The sequence below is a fragment of the Cheilinus undulatus genome, linkage group 9, assembly GCF_018320785.1.
Source record: "Cheilinus undulatus linkage group 9, ASM1832078v1, whole genome shotgun sequence".
NCBI lineage: Eukaryota > Metazoa > Chordata > Actinopteri > Labriformes > Labridae > Cheilinus > Cheilinus undulatus.
This window is the reverse complement of record NC_054873.1, coordinates 34,567,981-34,590,858: the sequence shown is the minus strand read 5'-3', so window position 1 is coordinate 34,590,858 and position 22,878 is coordinate 34,567,981. Positions and strand designations below refer to the sequence as shown.

Genomic DNA, 22,878 nt, shown 5'->3' with positions numbered 1-22,878 from the left:
AGTGGGATACTAAAAAATGCTCATTCTAGCTCAATAAAATGTTAAACAATTTTATATATTCTGGTGATTGAACATTACTTTATCCAGGCTTTTTCTGAATCTTCAATATCGGTGTCACCACGTTTGTACCGCAAAATGTTGATATGCTAATTATTATGCACTGCACCTTTAAGTCTTACTTGGCTACAAAACCCCCAAGAAAACCTTAAAAAGGGAAAATGGCTCGCTCTGAAATAGAGGGTGTTTTAGATGTACAAAAATCCTATACTAGAGTGTTTTTCAGCAACAAACTTCACAGGCATGTTTTGGGGACCTCTGAGACCAATAAAAGCTTGTCTTAAAAGGGTAAAATATGTCTCCTTTAAAGCAACTCAAACCTCTGAAAGGTGAGTCATATACAAGATCCAGGCTGAAGCTTAAAAATGTAGCAGGGACCAAGTTACTGTGTAACTTTTATAACTTTGATTCAAAGAAGTTGAGGATAGTTTTAAACTTTGAATGCATTTAAATAGAGCTGTCAGCATTAATTGCAGTTAATTAAAGTCCATAATTCTTGCATTCAGCTTTCCAATCACATGCTTTATTGTCACTTTCAGTGCACTTTGGTTAAGCCAAACTCAGAATTCATCTGCACCTTGTGTTTTTAAACATTTACCTTTTTATTGTTCCATCACTTCCTTTTCAATCAAAAACAAATTCATTTTCAGTGGTTACGTTTTTGTCTTTAGTTCCTATTTTATTTCAAAATAAGAGTAGAATTTTTTTCTTAACAGGAAGTCAGTAACCCTTAGTGTAGGACAGTACAGAAATCCAAAATATGAAACAAAAGTGACTTAAGATGCAAAAAGTCAAGACAGTCTGGCTGCAGACCGTTCATCTGAGATGTTGTTTGTCTAAGAATGGAAATACACACTAAAGTGTTAAGGTACGGGTTACGGTTCCAGTTAGGATACCAAAAGGCAAAAGTAAGAAACCTGGCCTGCACAACCTGATTACAAAATCTTTAATAAAGCTGAGTAAACGGTCTGTTTACAGGGAAAAAGCTCTTCCTCCATGAAAACATTCCAACACAGGAAGCGGAGCTTATGTAACTCTGTGAGATACATCAATTATGTAGCTCATGTAGCTAAAGCTAGGTTCATAAAAAAGTTATGTATCTACATTATCTATGTGGCTATAGTAGAAGTATATTGAAGTTACATTTGCTAAAGCTCATGTTGCTAAAGCTAACCTAGCAGTAGATAATGGAGCTACGTAAAAAGGGAGATATGCAGCTAATTTAGCTATGGCTAATCTCACAAAGCAGCTATGTAAGCTACATAGATTGGTTATCTAATTAGCTACGTGAGTTTTCATTGCTAAAGTTAACTTGGCTTTATTGGCTTATTACATTGTGAGCTGTTTTAGCCTTAGCTCAATCTAACATAGCTGTGTAGATATGTTTTCTATGTAACTACATTAGCTTTAGTTATATTTGCCAAAGCTTGCATTGCTAAAGCTAACTTAACTACATTTGCTCATGTAGTAACATTAATCATATACCTAGTGTAGGTATGTTAGCTTTAGATAAAGCTCATAAAGCTAAAGTTAGCCACTGTTCATGTATCTTCTACTAAAAGTGGATGGAACATAATTTAATACCATATTAGACCATCATTTTTCTATTTTATTTATGAAATGTTACTTATGTAATGATTGCATTGTGGTCATTTTAATGAATGTGACTGAATGTTATGAATGCTGACAGAATATGTTTATGAATGAAACTAAATGTTTTTTTTGTTTTTTTTTCCAAAAAAGTAGCATTTAAAAATAATTAAAAAGGGGCTATTAATTACAATAAACATCAGCAATTGTGAGATTAATCAGGGTTAATAATGTTCCATCAAGGAGCCTAAAATAGTCAGAGGGCATGTCACAACCTTGTCTATTTCTCTGATGTGGAATGATCCTGAGAGAAAGAGCTCTTTCTCTAGAGTTCAGTGGACTGATGGGACAAGAAACAGGAACATGAATGTCACTAAAACAAACAAATGTCAGCTGAGTGCAGTACAGTGTAACTGTCATTGCAGTGGCTGGAGTTAACTCAACAGAGAGTGGTTGAGATACTTCGCTCCATCAGTCAGATCAGTATTAGTGTTTTAACTGCATCAGTTTGAATCGTTGGTTTTGCCTCTCCTCTGGTGTCCTTTCTCGTGTATCCTTTCGCTCTCCACATGGCTCCACATTTTTCACCCACTGGTTCTAATGATTCTCCCTCCCTCATCTTGTATTTATCCTACACTCACAGAGCCTGGAGTGGTCCGGGATCTCAGTGTCTCTAATGTTACTACATCCTCTATGTTTCTGAGCTGGACTGAACCAGAAGGAAAGAGGTCTACTTTTAGAGTCCAGTGGAAAACAAAAAATGGAAAGTTCATTGAAACTGAAAATGTGACAGAAACACAGATTAGCATTACTGGGCTGACTGCTGGTGTCCACTATGAAATGAGTGTTACTGCAGTTGCAGGTGATGGCCAAACTAGGGGACAGAGTTCCACTGTTTCCAAATACACAAGTAAGTACGGTTTAATGAGACAGATGGCTGGAGACTGAAATGGTTTCAAGGTCAATTCAAACTTAGAGCTTAACCAACGTTAATTGACTCTACCCTCCCCGTCTTATGCTTTGATTATGTTAATTTTATCATCTTTATATGACCTTTTTTTTCTGTCCTCTAGAACCTGGAAAAGTTGGGAGCCATACTTCATCTGTGACCAACTACACCATCTCCCTGAACTGGAAAGCACCTCCTGGTGACGTGTCTGAGTACAGGGTAGATTGGCACAATGGTGGGACAGAGATGTCAAACTCCACAACCTCTACCTTTGCCAAGCTATCAGACCTGATCCCTGGTACTACCTACACGATCCAGATCACCGCTGTAAATGGGGCTCATGAAACAGGAGAACCTTACATATTCACTGTTGTTACAAGTAAGCCACATTATCTGAACTGAATTATATATTACCAATAAAAATGCATGATTTTTTTTATGTAAGAGGTTCTCATTTTAGGGAACACTGTAAAGAACACTTCTGATCTTTTTCACCTTATTATTTTTAACAGAACCTGCTGTAGTCAATAATCTTATCATCACTGGAGTCACAACAACATCTGTGACTCTAGAGTGGTCTAAACCAAAGGGCAACGCCACGTCATACATCGTTCAGTGGCTGGAAGGAGTAAAAAGCTTGAATGACAGCACCAATGAAACATCCCTTACCATCGATGGTTTAACGCCTGGTTACGAGTACAGCATTACAGTGGTAGCTGTTTCTGAAAGTCCCTCAAACACAGGAGAGGGAACTTCAACATCTACCTTCACAAGTAAGTCCATAAACTGAGAAAGTCGTATTACATACGCTCCATTTAGTCAATGCATTAACAGGGAAATCAATTTTGAGAATTTGGATGCCTAGTGATAATCCTGAATGCTTCCCTCAATGCTTAGTGAAAACAGTTTGATATCTGATATTCAGACTGCAAACAGAGCTGGTCTAGGGTACCTTCATCCAGATTAGACATAAATTTACTGGCATGCAGTAATGACCAATCTGTCAACGGATTCCAATAGATAACAAAAAGCAAAGCTTTATGTTTGTTCAAGTCTGGCTCTGAACTTTAGTGTGCATTAATATAGAACAACTGACTGTGTATGTATCTCCTGTCATTGCACACTAGTTTAACACTTTACAAGCAAAATTCCTAATATTGCATACTGACATTTAAGCATGTTGTAAAGGAGATATGTTTAATCTATACACAATAATGCAAGTGATAAATAACTGCTTTTTTCATTCCTATTTATCAAATAGGCTTTCTATCAAAGAAAGCAACTACTCTATTATGCCAGTTTAAAATTTTCACTGCTGTGAACAGATGTTTTGTTTTTGTTGTAATGCAGTGTAATTAAAACCATGCAATTCTACCTCTGTTGTTTAGAACCTGTAAAGCCTGTGAATATCACTGTTGGACCCCGAGGAACTGATAACCTGAACATCGCATGGGTTTTGTCTGAAGGAAGGGTTGATCACTATGTGGTGCACATCTTAAATAAGGAACTGATGTTTTCTAACAACAAAACATCAAAAAACACCACTGTCCTCTTCACTGGTTTATATCCTGGGAGAGTCTTTGTCGTCACGGTGACTGCTGAGGCTGGAGCACACAGAGAGATGTCTGATGAGTCTCAATTTGCCACTTGTAAGTTCAACAACCTACATGGGATTGCATCATTTGATGACGTCTAAGCCTGAGGTTAAACTTATATAACTATTTTAAAAGTGCAAGTTATGTACTGTCGTCCACCATATATGCTGTCACAGGCCTATTTATCTCAGCTTTAGTGGTTCTTATCTCCATGCATCTAAGTGTGTCCCTTTTAACTGCATTGCTGTTTCCCTCTTTCTCCTCCATGCACTCAAGTGAATGTGTCAGTGAGCTGAATCAGTAAGTGTTGCCTGAGCACACATGAAAAGGGCCGCTTGATTTGCTCACGTTTAACACGTACTTTATTAGGGCCCGAGCACCAAACCTCTGTGTGAGGACCTATTTATAATTCAAAGGATTCTCGTTTGTTATTCTTCTTATTATATTCTGCGTTTAATTGTAGATTTCAATATCTAAACATGTGTAAAAAGTCCTGAATATTGGCATGTGAATCAGGCCTGGTGAAAAATATGATACTTTATAGGACTCCACTAAAATTTTGGGAATTGCCTCGATAGCACCCCCTAACAGTTTTCAAAGTTAAAGCCCCCTCCTTTGACTTTGTCCAGTATCTGAAATTTTGGCCATTGCAAGGGGTCCTTTGAAGATTAAGATTTTGGTATACCTCTAGAAGAAACATGAATGATCAAAAATTATGCAGAACTTTCTAATCAGTCTTAAGGTGTGGCCATGGCGAGCTCTCAAATTTGCATAAGAAACAGGAGGTTGCATAATCTGGTACTGCTACTGCTGATTATGAACATCATGATCTAGAATCTGACTGTTAGATATCACTAATAATCCCTATTTTACACACTGTACCTTTAGAGATGGTACTCAACAGTCAGTATGATACATTTGAATTACTGGCACTTGTGAGATTAATTTCTTAATTAATCAAGTTGAGGGTCAATTTCATGGCATAGGTTTCACAAACCTCAACAAAATGTGATTCTCGACAACTTCTATATGTGACTCAGATAGGAAAATGTGACTCGAGCAGAAACCAGCTAACCTTGCAAAGCAGATGGATACGCCCGTTTCTGTGTTTTCACTGGTGAATCCATCTTGCAAAGCTCCAGTCTGAACCTTTTGTGTCTGGTTAGAAAGTGACAGGACCAGTCAGTGACGAGGGGAAGTAATTTCGGGCGCCGTGGAGCCGTTACATAAGCAAGCAGAAACAAGAAGCCTGTACAGATATGGCAGAAGACATTAGTGTGGATGCTGCTAAACCGTCAGTTTTATCAGAAATGTATGACATTTCTTCATTAAAAGAAGAACAAAGAACAGCATTAAGTTGTTTTTATTTCATAAATGACAAAAGTCGTGCACTGACATGTCTACAGTTGCCATGCTTCATGTTATGCAGTTCTCTATGGAGTTAACTCCTCAGTAGCGGCTACGTCACGTTTTGTTGCTCTGATTGGCCTGTAAAGTTGTGAGAGACAGAACATGCATCCAGTCACCCTCCTCCTTTTGGACCAGAAACGGTCCAGGTTAGAGGAAACCAAATTAATGTTCATCCCAAATGTGGTGCAAATATGCCTGATAATAAGGACATTTGGCCCAGATAGCTGGGCCTCAAATGGAAAAGCTTGATGGGGGAGATTTGGTATATTCGTAATGGCCCTTACAGGCCCTGAATGTGACTAACAGACCTAACTTCATACCATTACCACAACCTGGCCTCATTCATACCAAAGCTTTGATGAGGCGTATATTTGGAAGTGAATGATTGCAAAACAATCACACAACTTCTTCAAAGTTAGCCATTTTATTTTGACTTTAACAGTTCACATACCATTCATCACAAAGATCCAGCGTAGATCCTGCTTCCTGGGTGTCTTGTTCATTTATACAATTCCAATATGTAATAGCTTCAGAATGAGACCATTCAAATCTTAAAAATGATTTCCTTTGTAATCAAGTTTTTTTTTTGTTTCCCGCTGACTTGTCTCTGATTGTGTTTGTACCTGTTCCTACCACTTTATAGACCCTACTCCTCCTGGTGCGATCGTCATCACTCGCAGGACTAACTCCTCACTCCACCTGGGTTGGGCGACTCCTGCTCTGATGGAGAATGCTCCTGACGTCATTTACCATGTCACCTACATCTCATCCATGGACGGTGCAGAAAAAAATGAAAGCATGGTCAACAAAACTGATCTGTTGCCACTTTTAGCTGGAACTTCCTATAACATTTCTGTGAAAACAATTGGACCCCAAGGCTTAACAAGCTCAGCTGTCCATACTTCTACTTTCACCTGTAAGTAAACAAGGAGGAAATTTGTGTTTTTCTTTTCTCTACTTTGGAATAACCAAACAGCATATCACTTAAAATACAATCATCTCAAATATGATGTAAACAAAAGAAATTTCTTCCACTTCAGTGTCAATATTCCATCTGTTTGTCATTTTTCCAGCACCTAACCCTGTGTTGAACCTCATATCCCACCCTAAATCCATCTCCTCCGTGGAAGTGAAATGGTCACCACCACGGGAAGAAAAGGACTATTACACATACTATGTCCAAACCCACAGCCCTACAGGGACACCCATAAACAGAACAGTCAGCACTAACAGTGCTGACTTATCAGACCTGGAGTCAGGAACGAGATACAGCATCAGCGTCAGGACGATAGCGGCACCAGGAATCGAATCAACAGAAGAATTCACATCCAGCTACACAAGTAAGGCCTTATTTAACAATCAAATGAATTTTCTCTGTGGTCTTTGGTGTTACATAATCCTCTGGTGTGTTTTCTGCAGAACCCACAGCAGTGGCGAATGTCAAAGCAGAGAATGTGACAACGACATCTGTCCGGCTGTCCTGGTCCAGGCAGAGTGATTACAAACAGTCCTACTCCTACCTGGTGATGGCACTGCATGGTGCTATGCGGGTTCACAATGATTCAACCAAGACTGAGACGTACACCTTCACCAATCTGTGCCCTGGAAGACTGTATACTTTTAAAGTGATCACAGAGGTGGACGGGGTAGAATCCTCCGTGGCAAACACAACTAGTTACACAAGTATGTTTACAAAGCTTCACATTTGTTTTAATGTGTAACATTTTTATTGGCTAAGAAGACAGGCAGATACATTTTTTAATCAGTAGAGCTATACACAGGATCATGAATGGTATTCAAGGAGCTGAGACAATATAAAGTGTTTTGACTTTTTTCTTAATATTTCTTCATCATTAAGTAACAGGATCTAATAGAGTCAGATTTATAATGAGTCAGACTGTGTGCCCTGCTAACTCTGCCAAAATAGATTTGTATGGTATCTACTCTCTACACATCCTTTAAATCTACATTTCAAACAGCCCCAGCACCTTCAGGTAGTTCAGTGTGATCTTTAATTGAAATTGAAGGACGGAGGAAGGTTAATAACAGATGCCATGTAGGATTAGCTCTGGACCATACCAGTTCATGTACAGACAAAATCAGCAAGGAGATAATATGTAGCTTTTTCTCCACAGGGGAGCAAAAAATCAACACAGAAAGGAGATTTAAATGATTTTAAGAAATTGAACAATTTCTAAGACTTTACTGTTCAACAATATCAGAATTGTTTTTAGTTGCCAAAGCGAACTTTTTATAGAAAATGTATGGATGTATCTTAATCCAACTGGCCTGTAATGGGAGCTTGTTTGCTTCTTCACATCTATTAACATAAAAAGGTCCCAAGTAAGTCCAGCACTGTGATTTAAAGCTCCTTATTGAACTGATCTCCATGAAAAAAACTGTCTCTTTGTCAAGCCCTGCCCTCCTTGGTTACTGCTGGACAAAATGTCTTGTTGTCTGGGTCCCTCCTATTAAAAAAAAAATCAATATACCCCACAAAGTTTCTTTTATTTAGATATTACTGATTTGATTCTCCTAGAAACTTGACCTCAGCAAAAGAATGATGGCAAAGGATTAAGAGGGGTGTGAGAATAATTCATAAAATCTAAAAAGTTGTTAAATCATTCAAAATATATATTTTTTTACTTTTCCACAATTTGTCTGCTTCTTTACATTCACTCTGGGGAGAAGTTCACTAACAGTTTTTTCTATCCACTCTTAAGTTTCACTGTAATAACCTTAGATAACTGTTAACTCTCAAATTGTTTCTTGAAGTTAATTTGTGATTTTTCATAATGTTTTAAAGATGAACTTTAAATCTTTGTCACAGAGCCTCCAGTGGTGTCTGACATCTTAGTCACAGGAGACACAACCAAGCTGTCAGTGAGCTGGATGGCAGCAGAGTGTCAGGTGGAATCGTTCACCGTCCGGCTGCTCAGAGGCGAGGAGCTGGTGGGAAACGGCACAGATCTAAGTAACACGACTGTAAACAAAGTGTTTGAGGGCCTGAAACCAGGAGTGCTGTACTGTGCAGAGGTGATCACTGAGAGTGGACCTTTTAGGAATACAAGTCCAAGAGTTTGCAACGCGACCTGTGAGTCACATCAGTTTAAATAATAATAAACATATTTACTCTTTGATATGAACTATCAGTATTTGTGTTGGTGTTTGTCATGTTTAAAAAAGTCTGTAATGATGAGTTAGAAACTAATGATGTGTCCCTGTCCTGTTTAGTTCCCAACCCTCCTGGTCCCATCACAGTGGCGTCTCAGACTGTGGACTCGATTAATTTCACCTGGTCCTTACCTGAGAACATGGACCACATGCAGTATAACTTCAGTGTGACCACATCTAATGGCTCCTCTTTGACCACAGACCGCTGGTTTCTGCTGAAAGGTCTACTGTCAGGAAGTCCGTACAACATCTCTGTTGTAACTGTTGGTGTGAACAACTTTGAGAGCACAGAGGTGACTGCACGAAACTATACAAGTGAGTGTGATGGAAATAGATACCAAAACACATTTATTACTCTGTAATTTAGACAGATTTTATTTCTTCCTGGTATTTTAAGAGTTTTTAAAAATGTTATTTAACTGTATCGTGAGGTTTTATTACATCCCCTATTGATTTCATCTCAGTTTGTTTGGCATCATTTAAATCAGCACTCAAAATACACACCTCATTCTGACATTTATTCAGATATTGTTTCACAGTTCAAGAGCCAGCAATCAAATCAAAAACCCTCAAACCATGAAAACACCATGGAGCACATCACAGGGTTTCCACACATCCTAGATGAAGCAAATTCAGCCATGCAGACTATGAATGTAATCTGCATAATGGCTGCATGATCTGCCACATTTGTTTTTTAAAGTTTTGCAATGTTTGCTGAAGAAGATGAGTTTATTTTAGCTCAGTGGGTAGAGCTGGCGGCCATATACTAAGGCTATAGTCATCAAGGCGCTGTTTGTCGGATAGCTTCCAGGTGTCAGCGCATGTCTTTCCCTGCTCACTTTCCTCACATTTCCTGTCTCTATTTGGCTGTCTTATCAAAGAAAGGAAAAAAGCCAAAAAGGCAAAGGAGTTTACTTTTCAGCTACCATAAGCTCACATTTGTAAGATGCATTGACAGTATTTATCCTATGTGTTTTTGTCTTTCCTTTTCTCAGGACCATATCCTGCAGAAGTGCTGGCAAAAAAGACAGAAATCAACCCAACTACAGTAACCTTGTTTTGGGAGCAGAAAGAGATCAAACCTCACTACTCTTATGTGGTGAAGGCTTCTAACAATGCTCCACCTGAAACAGTCGACAAAACCACAAAGACGATCAGTGGACTTCTCTCTGGGACGAACTACAGCTTTACTGTGATTACTCAGACAGAGGATGGCACTCAGGCAGATCCTGAGACTGTGTCTTTTTTTACACGTATGTATCAACAGCATGCAATCAGAGATACTGTTTTAAAAGGGCACAGTAGGAAAAACTCACTGCAGATAACCTGGAGAGTTGTAGCTTTTTATATGAAAAAACAAAGTATGATTTCTAAGTAGATTACACAGACATAGTACATGTAACAGACACTGACATTAATGGTGAAGCTAACACTTTAGCTGATTATACACATCGTTCTCACAAACCTTACATATGTAGACTTCCAAAGTTAAAGACTCAAATAAAAGAACAAAAAACGAAAAGATGTTATGCAATTTATTGACTCATGCTTGCTACCTGAGTTGCTGGTCAGATGGTTAATGTAGGCAGCATACAAAAGAGAAAGCCATGACCACAAACAAAAAATATCTGTCAATATTAATATTTTTTGGATATATATAACAAAAAGACTTTGAAATAATATCTGATAGTTTAGTTTATCATTTTGCTCTTATGTTCAGTGCTGCTTATCTGATAGAATGACCAAATGTAATAGCTAACAACAGTTAAATATGTTGATTTATAAGAAACTCTTTGTTCTCTGTCTGCAGGACCCCATGGTGTTAGACATTTACAGGCTAAAACCTTAAACACAACAGCTGTCCGTCTGTCTTGGACTGACCCTATGGAATACAAACCAGAGTACAGATATCAGGTTGAGACTACAGGCTGTGACACCTTCAAAAACATCAACTCCACAGTAAACAACACTGTAATCTCTGAGCTCACCCAAGGGACCGAATGCACCTTCTGTGTCTTTGTCAGGGCAGGAGACGGCATTAAAGGAGAAGCAAATTGCATCTCTCAGTACACAGGTAAGACACATACCTAAAACTCCTCATTCATTTATTGCCAATAATGAAGGTGCTCTCTGAGCTTTAAACCCTCCTCTCTGCACATTCACATAAACAGAGCCTGAGACAGTGCAGCCCAGTATCTCCAGTCAGGGCTCCAACAGTTCAATCCTGGTGTCGTGGACCAAGCCTCAAGGGAGAGTGGACAACTTCAGCGTTTCTTTGACAAGCACCTCTGAATCTGGAATACAGCTGAACTCCAGTGCTACCTCCTATCTTTTTGAGAACCTGTCTGCTGGAAGAGTTTATTTCGCAGTGGTATCCACACTGAGCGGACCCTTCAAGAGACCATCTGTAAATGTTACAAATGCAACTTGTAAGTATGATCGTTTTAATTTCATTGCCTTCGTACTCAGAATTTAATCTTTTGCCAAGCAATGCCCTACTTCATTAGTTCAGACAAAATTCCTTACTGCCATCCTATGCTTCCTGTTTGAAATATGATACAGTTAAGGTGTGCCAGCAACAGTCGCCATGGACAAGAGCACACCAATGTCACTTCCTTCCTCCAGATTGACTGGGCTTCCATTTAGGTGAAACTGAGTGTTGAATGTCTTTACATTAGAAACAGCAGTATCAACACAACTTATTGTATTTCATGCTTGAAACGGCTTAATTTCCATGATTTTTTAAAAATCCTCAAATAATAAAGGAGTGTTTAAAAGGGCCTTTCTATCAAAATACGAGCTTGATGTGTACAACTCAGTAAAAGAAATAAAGAAATGGCCCAGTTGTGACACTTCATTTTACCTAAAGGAAGTGGTGCTACAGCAAAGCAATAGAATTAACATTTGAATATGTAGACGGGCAGACCTTGATCATGCTTGTGAAATTTGAATGAAATCGGATATTTTATATAAGACTTATAGCAACTTCATGTGAAATTGGTGAGATATCGAAATTCTTGCCATAGCCAGTAAAGTATCCATTAATGAAAAAAAAAGTAAATGTTGTGGACAATTATTGAGGGCTTCATCTGAAAAATCTATGCTTGATAGAGTCAGCACAGTAAGAGGAACAGAGAAATTACCCATTTGTGTCACTTCCTGTTGGCGGTAGAGGGCGCTATGATAAGATGTTTGCATCTTGGTGTGTTTAGTGAGATATGGTGGTCTTGACAGAACAAGTGTTAGATCATAGACTCGTGTACAACAGTTACATGAGGATCAAGTCATTTGGCATGATAAAAAATGCCTTATTTTGAAATTGAGGTGAAGCTGGTGGACTTCCTGTTAGGATTTTCGCAAGGATCCAAGAGGCGATTTTGTAGGTCTGATGATGATCCACATGCAGAACCAAAATCATAAGCCTGGGATGAATGTTGTGCAGGAGCTGAATGTTAGGAGGTAAAGAATAAGAAATCATAGAGGAAATATGCAGTTGGCAGAAGGGGGCGCTGTGACACAGTAATGCCATTGATGCATAGATGTATTCAGGATCAATGTGAGATCATCCCTGTGAAGTTTGATGATGACTGACAGTGACGTTTGAGTTATACGGAATCAAAATAGTTGGCATACATATAAAAATATAGAAACACAGTTTTCCTAGTTTGGACACTTATTTTGGCCTCGCCCTATTGTGAAAACTCCTGCGCAGCACAGCTTAAAGTCTCCAGCTTGTCCAGAATAAGCTTAAAAAATCTGGAGACAATCTGAGGATATCTGTGGGTGGAGATCAGATGTGACACCAGTGATTTGGTCAAAAAGGCCAGAAATTGACCTTTTTCAGTCATTAGCTCACTTCCTGCGCATTTTAGAGAGTGGTCCAAACTGACTTTTTTTCTTCATCTTGACCTGATAAATATGTGGACTTATTTTCATGCGTGTAGCTTTTATCCAGTCCCCTAACTCATGTTTGGGTCCCTGTGTGATGGAAATGCACAATTCCACCAAAATATGAAAATTTCCCTTTGAGGACTATTTGCTGGAAGGTTTTTTGGAATTTTGGGCATGTTAAGACCCTGAAAACTAGCCGCAAAGTGTCAGAAATATAATATCTAAGAACAGCTACTTAAAGGCTATTAAAGCAATTATTTTTCAGGGAGAGAACTGGACATTTTTGCATACTTAGGAACATTTTGTAACTCTTAGGTTTATTATCTACAATCTCTCCTCAGTCCCCAACCCTCCTGGCCCAATTTCAGTGCTGGAAAAGACAACTAACTCACTTGAAATTAAATGGGAGGGGGCTCCTCAGATGTCTGGTGCTTCATTCTTCTACCAGCTGACTAACATATCAGCAAAGGAAGGCAACTTCATCTCTACCACCAGCACCAGTCACACTTTCTCCTCCCTGCTGTCTGGCACCTCCTATAACATCTCAGTGGCTACAGTGGGTGCTTCAGATTTTCAGAGTGCGAAGGTTTACCGCCACATGGTCACCACAAGTAAGATTTTTAATTATTTTTATTAAGCTAAGTGTCATCCTGGGTTTATTCTGTCTGAGAATTTTAAATCTCTTTTTATCCTGCAGGACCGTTTGGTGTGGGTTCTGTTCGCACTACTGTGGAGGAGGAGATCATTAATGTCACATGGGACATACCTGTTCAATACAAGGACAGCTATCGGTTCATTTTGACAAGGCAGAGCTCAGAAGGAAATGTCAGTGACACAGCAAAGGAAAACACATACAATTTTACCAAACTTGTTCCTGGCAGCCCTTACAACATCAGTGTGACCACAGAGACGTCTGATGGCACGCAGAGTAATACAACATGGAAATCTGTCTGCACAAGTACGATTTTTACTGCCCGATTCATTTCTGATTAAATGTATTTTCTCTTTGATTCATGCTTGATGGGTCCTTTTTTTGCCTTCTGTTTGATGCTTCAGAGGCGAGCCCTGGGACAAACTTTGTGTGTGAGGGTCCAAACAAAACAAATGCAGAAGTCATCCTGACCTGGAAATGTCCTCGTGGTCGGTACTCCAGCTTCAAGGTTTATGTTGACGATAATGACCATTCAACAAGCTCCCAGTGTAATCTCACGGTGCCCAACCTTCGTCACTACACTGAGTACAAGCTGACTGTGGAGACACAGAGCTGTGGACCAGCCAGCAATCAGACTGTTCGCTGCAGGACAGGAATCACAAGTATGTTATCCATTGTGAAAGGTCAACAGTGAAATTATGTTTCAACATATCTTGGTCCAAGCTTTTGTGCAGAAAGCTTCCATATGACAGGTTCTTTGGGGATGTTATTCTCCTGTGTCTGCCTAAACTGTTAAGTGGTCTGCCAACTCTGCTGTTTTTGCAGTTATTGAATTTTCAGCTTTCGAAGAATTTTTGCTGGCATCTTTCTGATTTATAACAAATATAAACCTCTACAACAAAAAGTCTGGGCAGATAAATGACCTTTTGTCATCATATATTCATACTAATATTATATCACCTGTTAGACTCAATTTGTTGCAGTTTAATGGTATAATGCAAAAAGGAAAAAAACAAAATGTAAATAACAAATAGAATTTACCCCAAAATAATGCCATTAACAGCAAACGGCTGTCTGTTTTATGCTAACAAACACTACGAAGCAGAATTCTGTGACCTGAAACATTTCAGAAGGAGAAAACAAGCAAAACTGTATTTTTACTCAGTTATATAAACTTGCTGCACACAAAGAATACACACATACAAAAGCAATGACCTAATAATAATAATGAGGAGATATCATAATGGTTAAATACATAAATATTGAACAGGATTTATGCTTTAATCACCATATACATTTAAGATAAGATAGTGATTGTTTTGGACACATACAATCAAATATAGGATGCTGATGTACAAAATTTATGTGCAAAGTGATCAGCGAGTGTTGTTAAACTTCTCATTAATGCAATCTCTTATCAGCTGATCACATGGCAGCAACCACTGTGTACCATGTAGACTTGGTAAACACCAGCATTTGTCAATTTTTTTCATTTACAGCACCCTTTGAAATTGTAAAATATCTCAAGTCACCCATGTCAGGAGAGGGGTCTTGCTGCAGACCACATATCTCAAACACCCTCTCTGTAGGATATTGCCTCTGTCAGAATGGAAGGGACCTAATTTACTAGTAGCCTACAACAGTTTGGAACTTTTTTAAATTCAACTTTATTCGTAAAGAAAGTCTATCAGTTATGTTCAGGAAATAACCACATTGCAAACATATCAGGTCAAGCAACATTACATAAATATAACAGAAAAAAGGTCAAAGGAAGCGTTAGAGTGTTCTCCTGGTGGACAGGCTTTTTCCTTCAAGCAGACTGTTTCCTCTACTTTATTAAATGTTTTTTAATTTTGTTTAGCTGGTCAGGTTTTTGAATTTACTGTAGTGGTCTCAGAACGGACATACATGCTAAAACTGTCAAAATAGAATAGGATTACACTTCCGTTTAGCGTTAGTGTGAGGGTTAGGGTTAAGGTAAGGGTTAGGCTAACAAAAGTTAAAAGTTTAAAACCTGACCTGCAAAACCTGATTACAAAAATGTTTCATTGGGCTGAATAAACAGTCCTCTATGAAACTTGAAACATGAAATTATAATGCAGAAAGTGTAACCTACCTAGCTCTGTTAGCTGTGAACTACTAATGTAGCCAAAGCAAAGCTCAGTAAGCAGCAATGTATCTACATTATTTGCATAGCTAAGTGAGCTTTAGCTATGTTTGCTAAAGCTAACTGAACTATAGATAACTGAGCTACATAGCTAATGGTGCCACATAGCTATTAAAGCTAAGCTTACAAAGCAGCAATGTAAGCTACTAAAGTATATTAACTATATATCTGTTAGCTTTTGTAAGATTGCTAAAGCTCACTTTGCTAAAGCTAACTTAGCTACATTGGCTTATGTAGAAACATTTATTACATAGCTAGCACAGCTATGTTAGCTTCAGCTAAAGTTAATGAAGCTAAAGTGGGCCATTATCTAGTTATTAAACGGGTCTAGCTTTAGAAAACACGGTTCAATAAGGGTTAAGGTAAAGGTCAGGATACCAAAACTTAAAAGTTGAAAACCTGCAGTGCAAAACCTGATTACAAAATCTTTAAGAAAGCAAGTAAGCAAATCTGCATAGAGGAAAAAAGCTTGTCCTCCATGAAAACATTCTTAAACTTAGCTAACTCAGCTAACGTAGCTAAAACTAAGCTCTCTACACTACAACCTTTTTTTTTGTTCTAGTTGACAAAAACCTGTAATATAGTCTTCTACTCATCATTTTACAGATCCTCCCTCTCCAGGAAACCTTAACTTACTGGTGAAAGTTATGGAAAGAGAACATGACAGATTTACGCTTAACATTAACTCCAGCCTTCTGAACAACACAAACGGGCCGATCAGATATGTTGGAGTACTGGTGATGAATGAAAACACTGGTGGGTTTGTTTCTCCCTTTTTTTGAAAGTAAATGTCAGAGAATGTTTCATTTATTTCATAATCATCCTTGAAGTTCTTGTTTGACCATTTTAATTTACCATGCAGAGTATTTTTTAACAGCTGAATTTCTGTGTTTCATAAGATTTATAAGCTTTCTTGCACTTATTTGGGTCATTCCCGTCCTCCAGACACCTCTGACTTTAGAAGCTACTTGGAGAAAACTCATGCACAGTGGGATGCAGGAAACACTCCAGCATATCTGGCAACAGTCAGAGAGATAAACCTTCAATCCCGCAGCGAGGACGCCCAGCTAGTCATAGTGGTTGGAGATAGTAGCATATGGAAAGGCTACACTAATGGTGCTCTGAAAGCCAACCGCAATTACCAGTAAGTACGCAAATGCTGTAATAGAAGTAATGAAACACATAGAAAGCCATGTTACATTCGTAAAGTGTAACAAAATTAACTTCTTTGTGGGTTGTGTTGTATTTTTCAGTACATGAATTCTGTGAGTATGACATATGTTGAACTGAAACACTATTTGGTTTATCTATTATTTGTTTTCTCCTGTAGATTGGCTATTGTCTTGTTCACTGATCTGAAACTCCAAAGTCAGCTTGTGAATGGTGCACAGTCACTGGTCTCAGTAACACAATTCAGTACAGTCGTCTTTCTCCCAGTAAACCCAGGTACCCTCTAAAAAAGTATTATTTCTGTTATTTGATATGAAATGCTCCCATGATGAGGAGAAATGATGATAAACCTCTTTTCTGTCATCTTGTAGCTGTGATCGGCCTCGCTGTCGGAGCAACTTTGGGAATTTTTTCCATCCTCTTCTTCATCCTCATTGGCTTCATTATTTACTGGAGAAGGTTGGTCATACTGTCAGTTTATTTTGAAAAAGACTTTTAAATCACTGTGTATAAAAATTACGTTTTAATACACTATTTAAATACTGCAGGTTATCCAAAAAAAAATCACCTGACATCCAGATTAACCCCATCAGGTAGGAAAATAAGTTTGACTGCAAGAGTTGAAAGTTAATGGACAACTATTGTTCACAACTGTTGGTTAATGTGTCTTTTCCCTCCCTCTACCTTTCCAGAGCCAAATCGTGCGTATAAATTCTTTGAATCATACCTAAAAATCATCCATTTTATTTAATGGCATATTACATTAGGAATAGACTGGACTATTATGAAATCAAGACAAGTAAAACTTTTTTTTAAATAAAACTTCTGACTCTTGTCTGACCTCTGGTGTCTCAGTGTGGCTGTGAAGGTTGAGGACTTTGAGGCGTACTACAAGAAGCAGAAAGCCGACTCCAACTGTGGCTTTGCCGAGGAATTTGAGGTACCAAATTGATATTGAAGGCTGAAGAATATATATCTGGTTCTTTGTAAAGTGAAATATTGAATTATTAATGAAACCAGTTAAATAATACAAAAATTAAGTGCAGTTTGTAGTAGATACATTTTATGAGCAGTTCTCAGCATGTTGGTCAAGACCCAAAAGTAATCCATGGAGTCATTTTCACCGGGTTGTAAATATGTGTAGTGCCTATAAACAGTATTCATCACTTTAAATGTTTTACCTTTCTATTGATTTAATAAATAAATCATGGTAGATATAATTTGGCTTTCTGAAAACAAAAATTACAAACCTCCTTCCTCAATGTCAAATTTCTCCAAAGTATTGTCAATTATACAAAAATATTTAATGTAAAATAAGTGATTGCAGAAATATTCACCCCTTTAAAGTGACTGACCTATTTAAACAGAGGTCAAGCCAACTGGTGCTAGTAGTCTCACAATTAATGAAATGGGGATCACCTGAGTGCAGTGAATGTGTCTCAGGTGACTGTAATATAAAGATTGTGTCTGGAAGGTGCAGTCACTGGTTAATCGATATACCTGGCTGCCATTACACCATAAAAATATAAGAACGCTCAGAGAAAAGGTTATTGAATAGTATAAGTCAGGGAAAGGGTAAAAACAATCCCAAGGCACTGAACATCCCCCAGGGTTCAGTTAAATCCTTTATCAAGAAATACAAGGAATATGGCACATGTGTAAATCTGCCTAGATCAGACCATCCTGACAAACTGAGTGAGCATGCAAGAAGGAGGAGGAGTGAGCGAGGCCACCAAGACACTTTTGCTTCATCAGCTGAGATGCGAGAGACTCTGCATACAACTGTTGCCCAGGTTCTTCACCAGTCAAAGCTTTATGGGAGAGTGGCAGAGAGAAACCCACTGTTGAAGAAATCTCACATTAAATCTTAACTAGAGTTCACCAAAAAACATCCCCGCTGTGAAGCACAATGATGGCAGCATCATTCTGTGGGGATGCTTCTTAGCAGCTGGCCCTTAAATATATCTCAAGGTAGAGATTAAATGAATGTGCCAAAAATAGGAAATCCTGGAGGAAAATCGTGTTCAGTCTGCAATAGAACTGTGGCTTGGGAGAAGATTTATTTTCAAGCAAGACAGTGACCCAAAGTATACAATTAAAGCTACTTAGAAATGGTTTAAAGACGATGCAAAGCCAGACTGAGACCTATCCACACAGACTAAGTGCTGTGATTACAGCCAAAGGTGCATCTACTAAATACTAATTTGAAGGAGGCATATTCATGCAGTCACTTTTTTTCACATGACATATTTTTATTTAATTGCCAAATTTTATTAACTATGACTGTTTAAACAGTCATACTCATCAGTCATGATGAGTGAGTCATGAGTCATATAACTCATCTGTTTAAACAGATGAGAGAGACTCAAGAAAATTGAATTTCCCTGTGGGGATAAATAAAGTTATTGTATTGTATTGTATTGTATTGTATTGTTTTATAAAATCAATAAAAGGGGGAAAAAATATATGCGGATGAATGCTTTTTAGAGGCCCTGTACATGGAAAAAATGTTTGCAAAAAATCTATGATGCATTTAAGCTCTAAAGCCAGGTGACACAATTTCCAACCTTTTCACTCCCAAATTTTGATTTGCACAACTCACTTTGAGTTGCTCCAACTTTGAGCACGATGATGCATTGTTTGTTATGCAGTGGGGACACATTAGTAGACCACAACCCCATAAGCTGCTCCCAACAGGTCAGATGGATTTCTGACGTGTAAAGCAGATTCTAAATTTTGGGGCATTTCTTTGTAAACTGACAAACATCGTCTTAAAATACCAACATAACAGCAGGAATGGCTTTATGAGTGCCTTTCTTCTTATTCCTTCTACTTGCTGTCTTGGGATAACAAAGCTGGTATTCCAAGAATGATCTCTTGTAAAAAAAAAAATGTTTTATTGTATAGATTTGAGAGGTTGAAATTTTTCTTCAAGTTGGGTTGCACTTTCTTATGAATAAGGTAGTTGTGGGTCCTGGGGCTGGACGTGTTCAGAACCACAGGATTATATGATATCATGTAATAATGCTCATAAGTTATGATATAAATAAATATAACAGCCATTCACCGTTTCTTTTAATGTACACACTGGGCTTCGTTGCATCACTGATTACCTTTGCGATCTCTGAATGAAGCACTCATGCAAAAATGGGACTTTTCTTTTGGCACTAGCATAAGATTAAGCATTTTATGTTATTTATAAAATTTGTTGGAACATTGGCACACAAGGTATTTCTTGAAATATCCTTGATTCACTGTTAGAAATAGTGCAGGCCTTGGAATCACCTGTGAAAATAAGTGATAATATTTTGCAATGGATAGTGGAAAATTACCATGAGCGTTACAAAATCCATGTTAATCCTAATTTAAAGTTATGCTTGAGGACTGCAAATTCTCCTCAGATTTGCAGCATTAAAGGAGCAGTCCCATCATCAGTTTACTTTTCATTGCCTTTCTTTTAAAGGACCTAAAAACTGTTGGAACAGGACAGACTAAAACAAACGCCCTGGCTCCAGAGAACAAGTCCAAGAACCGCTACAACAACGTGCTTCCCTGTGAGTCACCTTCATAAAGCTTCCTCTGCTGCTTTCAGCCATCACTAATGAAACCATCTCATTGCTTATCAGACTGTAGCTTCCATCATGGTCCCATTTTGAATTAGACATTTAAAACCTCCTTTTCTCTATCTAAACAAACTTTCCTCTCAACTCCCAGATGACCACTCTAGGGTGAAACTCTCTATCATCCATGGGAGTCCACATGATGACTACATCAATGCTAACTACATGCCGGTGCGTACTGATAACATAACCGCTCATTAGTTTGCTAACTAATCTATTCCATCTTCATCCACGTTGGTGTCTCTTTCACCAAAATCTCCTTCCAGACTGAGCAGGTTGAATGTTAATGTTCTGCTGCTGGGCTGTTGTTTTATATTGAAGGGTTACAACTCCAGGAAGGAGTTTATAGCAGCCCAGGGTCCTCTGCCGCAAACAGTCAACGAGTTCTGGAGGATGATCTGGGAGAAGAATGTACAGACTCTGGTCATGCTGACACGCTGCAATGAACAGGGACGGGTGAGTACAAACAGAAACATGAGGCCCTGCAGTCACATCCATATATTTGCTGTACCTGGATCCAGACAATAAACTGTTGAGTCTTTCTTATACCAAATATAATAAAAAGATTAATGGATAGACAGAGTGATAGATTGCCTTCTGAGTCCCCTGGGGGAAACAAGATTGTCATATCATCATACTGTTACTGTGTGTGCATGCTATGTACAGATTCTGTTGTCTCGATGTGTGAAACCTGAAAAATTGGGCACCTTAAATTAGCTTGCTTACAGCAGCTGTAAAGTTCCGTCCTCTCACTGGAAAAAGCATCATGGCAAAAACAAAAGAAATCAGTTTAGATGAGAAAAAGGATTGTTGAGCAGGAGAAGGAAAGCAATGTTATCACAAGAATTGGAGTGAGCAGTATCATCAAGAAATTCATAGAGAGCACAGTATAGTATAGAACAGTATAGAACAAGACTGGCAGAGGTAGGAGGAAAAGACTTCAAAGATCCTGGAAAGAAAACTAGTGAGAGATGTGTCCAAAGACCCCAGAACAGCTTCCAAGACACTAGAGAAGGACTTAGCCGAGTCAAGAATTGTAGTCTCAGAAAAGACTATCACTAGACCCCTGCCCAGGAATGGACTGAGAGGTTGAGGACCAAGAAAAGCACTACTTTGCAGAAGAGACACCTTCAAACCTTGGAGAGGCAAAAGCATACTGGAAGCATGTCCTTTGGTCAGATGAAACTAAACTAGAGCTCTGTGGCCACAGAGATGTTGCTTATATTTGGAGAAAGAGTCAAGCACAGCAGTGGGAATATTATGCCGGGGGATGCTCTGGTGCACCTGGAACTGGGAATCTGGTAATCATGAAGAAAGAAGGATGTGAAGATTCTGAAAGAAAACCTCCAGCAGCCAGCTGCAAAACTGGGTTTAGGTCATCGCTTTGTCTTCCAACACAAGACCCAGAACATACGTGGCTCCTGGTGAAGGGCTACCGCCAGAAGACCAAAGTATTGACTGACCTGCACAAAGTCCTGACTTAAATCCTATTCAGAATCTGTGGGGTGAACTGAAGACCAAAGTCCATGCCAGAAGACCATCAAATCTGAAAGAGCCTGAGAGATTCACCAAAGAAGAATGGGCTTGGGTTCCTCAGGAGATGTGTCTGAGACTGACTATTAGCATCAGAGGGGCAAATAATTTAGACCCTGGTAGTTTATTTTTTTTGTGAAATAATTATGTTTCTGTGTGCAAAGTGAAAACACGTTTAGCACCCAAAATAAAACTAGGAAGTTTGGCAAAGCTGTGTTTAAAATGCAATGCTCTCTTTACCGTTTTGTCCATAGGAATGCCAAGATCAACATTAGCAGAAAATCCCTCATGGCAACTTCTTAATCTGAATTAAATTACTTACACTCTGCTACTGTTGAATATCTTTTCCAGGTAAAATGTGAGCAGTACTGGGAACACGGCACCAAGCACTTTGAAAACATCATTGTAACAATGACCTCTGAAATCCCCCTGAAAGACTGGACCATCAGGGACTTTGATGTGAAAAATGTAAGTGTGGAAAAAGAATAAAGCCAGAAGTTTTTAATTACCATCTCAGCCTAAGGCTTGTCAGATAACTTGTCAATAGTTGTTCAAATCTTGTCATCTGTGTCTGTCATTGAACAAAATCATACACAAGTTTAAAAGTTTAGACTTTGGAGTTCTCACTTGTGGGTCATGACTAGGCTGAGATGGATGTCTGCCTTTTAGGTGAAAACTGCAGAGACCCGCTCAGTTCGTCACTTCCACTTCACAGCCTGGCCGGATCACGGTGTGCCAGAGACCACCGAGCTCCTAATAAGTTTCAGACATCTGGTCAGAGAGCACATGGACCAGTACTCCAGACACTCTCCTGCTGTGGTCCACTGCAGGTCCTACAGATATACACTACTAATATCTGTTCTTCAGCTCTTTATAGCTGTTATAGAAATTAATGAATTCGATCTTCTCTCTGTGGGTCTGTTCTCTGCAGTGCTGGTGTTGGTAGAACTGGTACCTTGATAGCCATCGATCGTCTAATCAACCAGATTGAGAGGGAAAATACGGTGGACGTGTACGGCATCGTCCATGATCTGCGCATGCACAGACCCCTCATGGTGCAGACAGAGGTA

General features: G+C 38.8%; 1 protein-coding gene across 11 annotated transcripts in view; it reads left to right on the top strand.

Moving 5' to 3' along the window:
• ptprjb.1 (protein tyrosine phosphatase receptor type Jb, tandem duplicate 1) overlaps window positions 1-22,878 on the top strand; it is a 71,271-nt gene that overhangs the window by 47,255 nt on the left and 1,138 nt on the right. For 7 of the 11 annotated variants that reach the window (XM_041795557.1, XM_041795556.1, XM_041795554.1 and 4 more), the window contains 28 exons: window positions 2,291-2,557; window positions 2,721-2,975; window positions 3,109-3,369; window positions 3,985-4,245; window positions 6,245-6,517; window positions 6,675-6,941; window positions 7,021-7,284; window positions 8,432-8,695; window positions 8,836-9,090; window positions 9,771-10,028; window positions 10,586-10,849; window positions 10,947-11,204; window positions 13,008-13,277; window positions 13,364-13,624; window positions 13,723-13,980; window positions 16,092-16,241; window positions 16,431-16,629; window positions 16,816-16,931; window positions 17,027-17,114; window positions 17,204-17,248; window positions 17,348-17,356; window positions 17,511-17,595; window positions 20,119-20,209; window positions 20,370-20,446; window positions 20,597-20,731; window positions 22,160-22,276; window positions 22,478-22,638; window positions 22,740-22,875. In XM_041795557.1, coding sequence (XP_041651491.1) covers window positions 2,291-2,557; window positions 2,721-2,975; window positions 3,109-3,369; window positions 3,985-4,245; window positions 6,245-6,517; window positions 6,675-6,941; window positions 7,021-7,284; window positions 8,432-8,695; window positions 8,836-9,090; window positions 9,771-10,028; window positions 10,586-10,849; window positions 10,947-11,204; window positions 13,008-13,277; window positions 13,364-13,624; window positions 13,723-13,980; window positions 16,092-16,241; window positions 16,431-16,629; window positions 16,816-16,931; window positions 17,027-17,114; window positions 17,204-17,248; window positions 17,348-17,356; window positions 17,511-17,595; window positions 20,119-20,209; window positions 20,370-20,446; window positions 20,597-20,731; window positions 22,160-22,276; window positions 22,478-22,638; window positions 22,740-22,875 — 5,345 coding nt within the window. Of the gene's footprint in view, window positions 1-2,290; window positions 2,558-2,720; window positions 2,976-3,108; window positions 3,370-3,984; window positions 4,246-6,244; window positions 6,518-6,674; window positions 6,942-7,020; window positions 7,285-8,431; window positions 8,696-8,835; window positions 9,091-9,770; window positions 10,029-10,585; window positions 10,850-10,946; window positions 11,205-13,007; window positions 13,278-13,363; window positions 13,625-13,722; window positions 13,981-16,091; window positions 16,242-16,430; window positions 16,630-16,815; window positions 16,932-17,026; window positions 17,115-17,203; window positions 17,249-17,347; window positions 17,357-17,510; window positions 17,596-20,118; window positions 20,210-20,369; window positions 20,447-20,596; window positions 20,732-22,159; window positions 22,277-22,477; window positions 22,639-22,739; window positions 22,876-22,878 lie in introns of those variants that run through there. The other 4 variants (XM_041795559.1, XM_041795564.1, XM_041795555.1 and 1 more) reach the window with 3 other exon arrangements.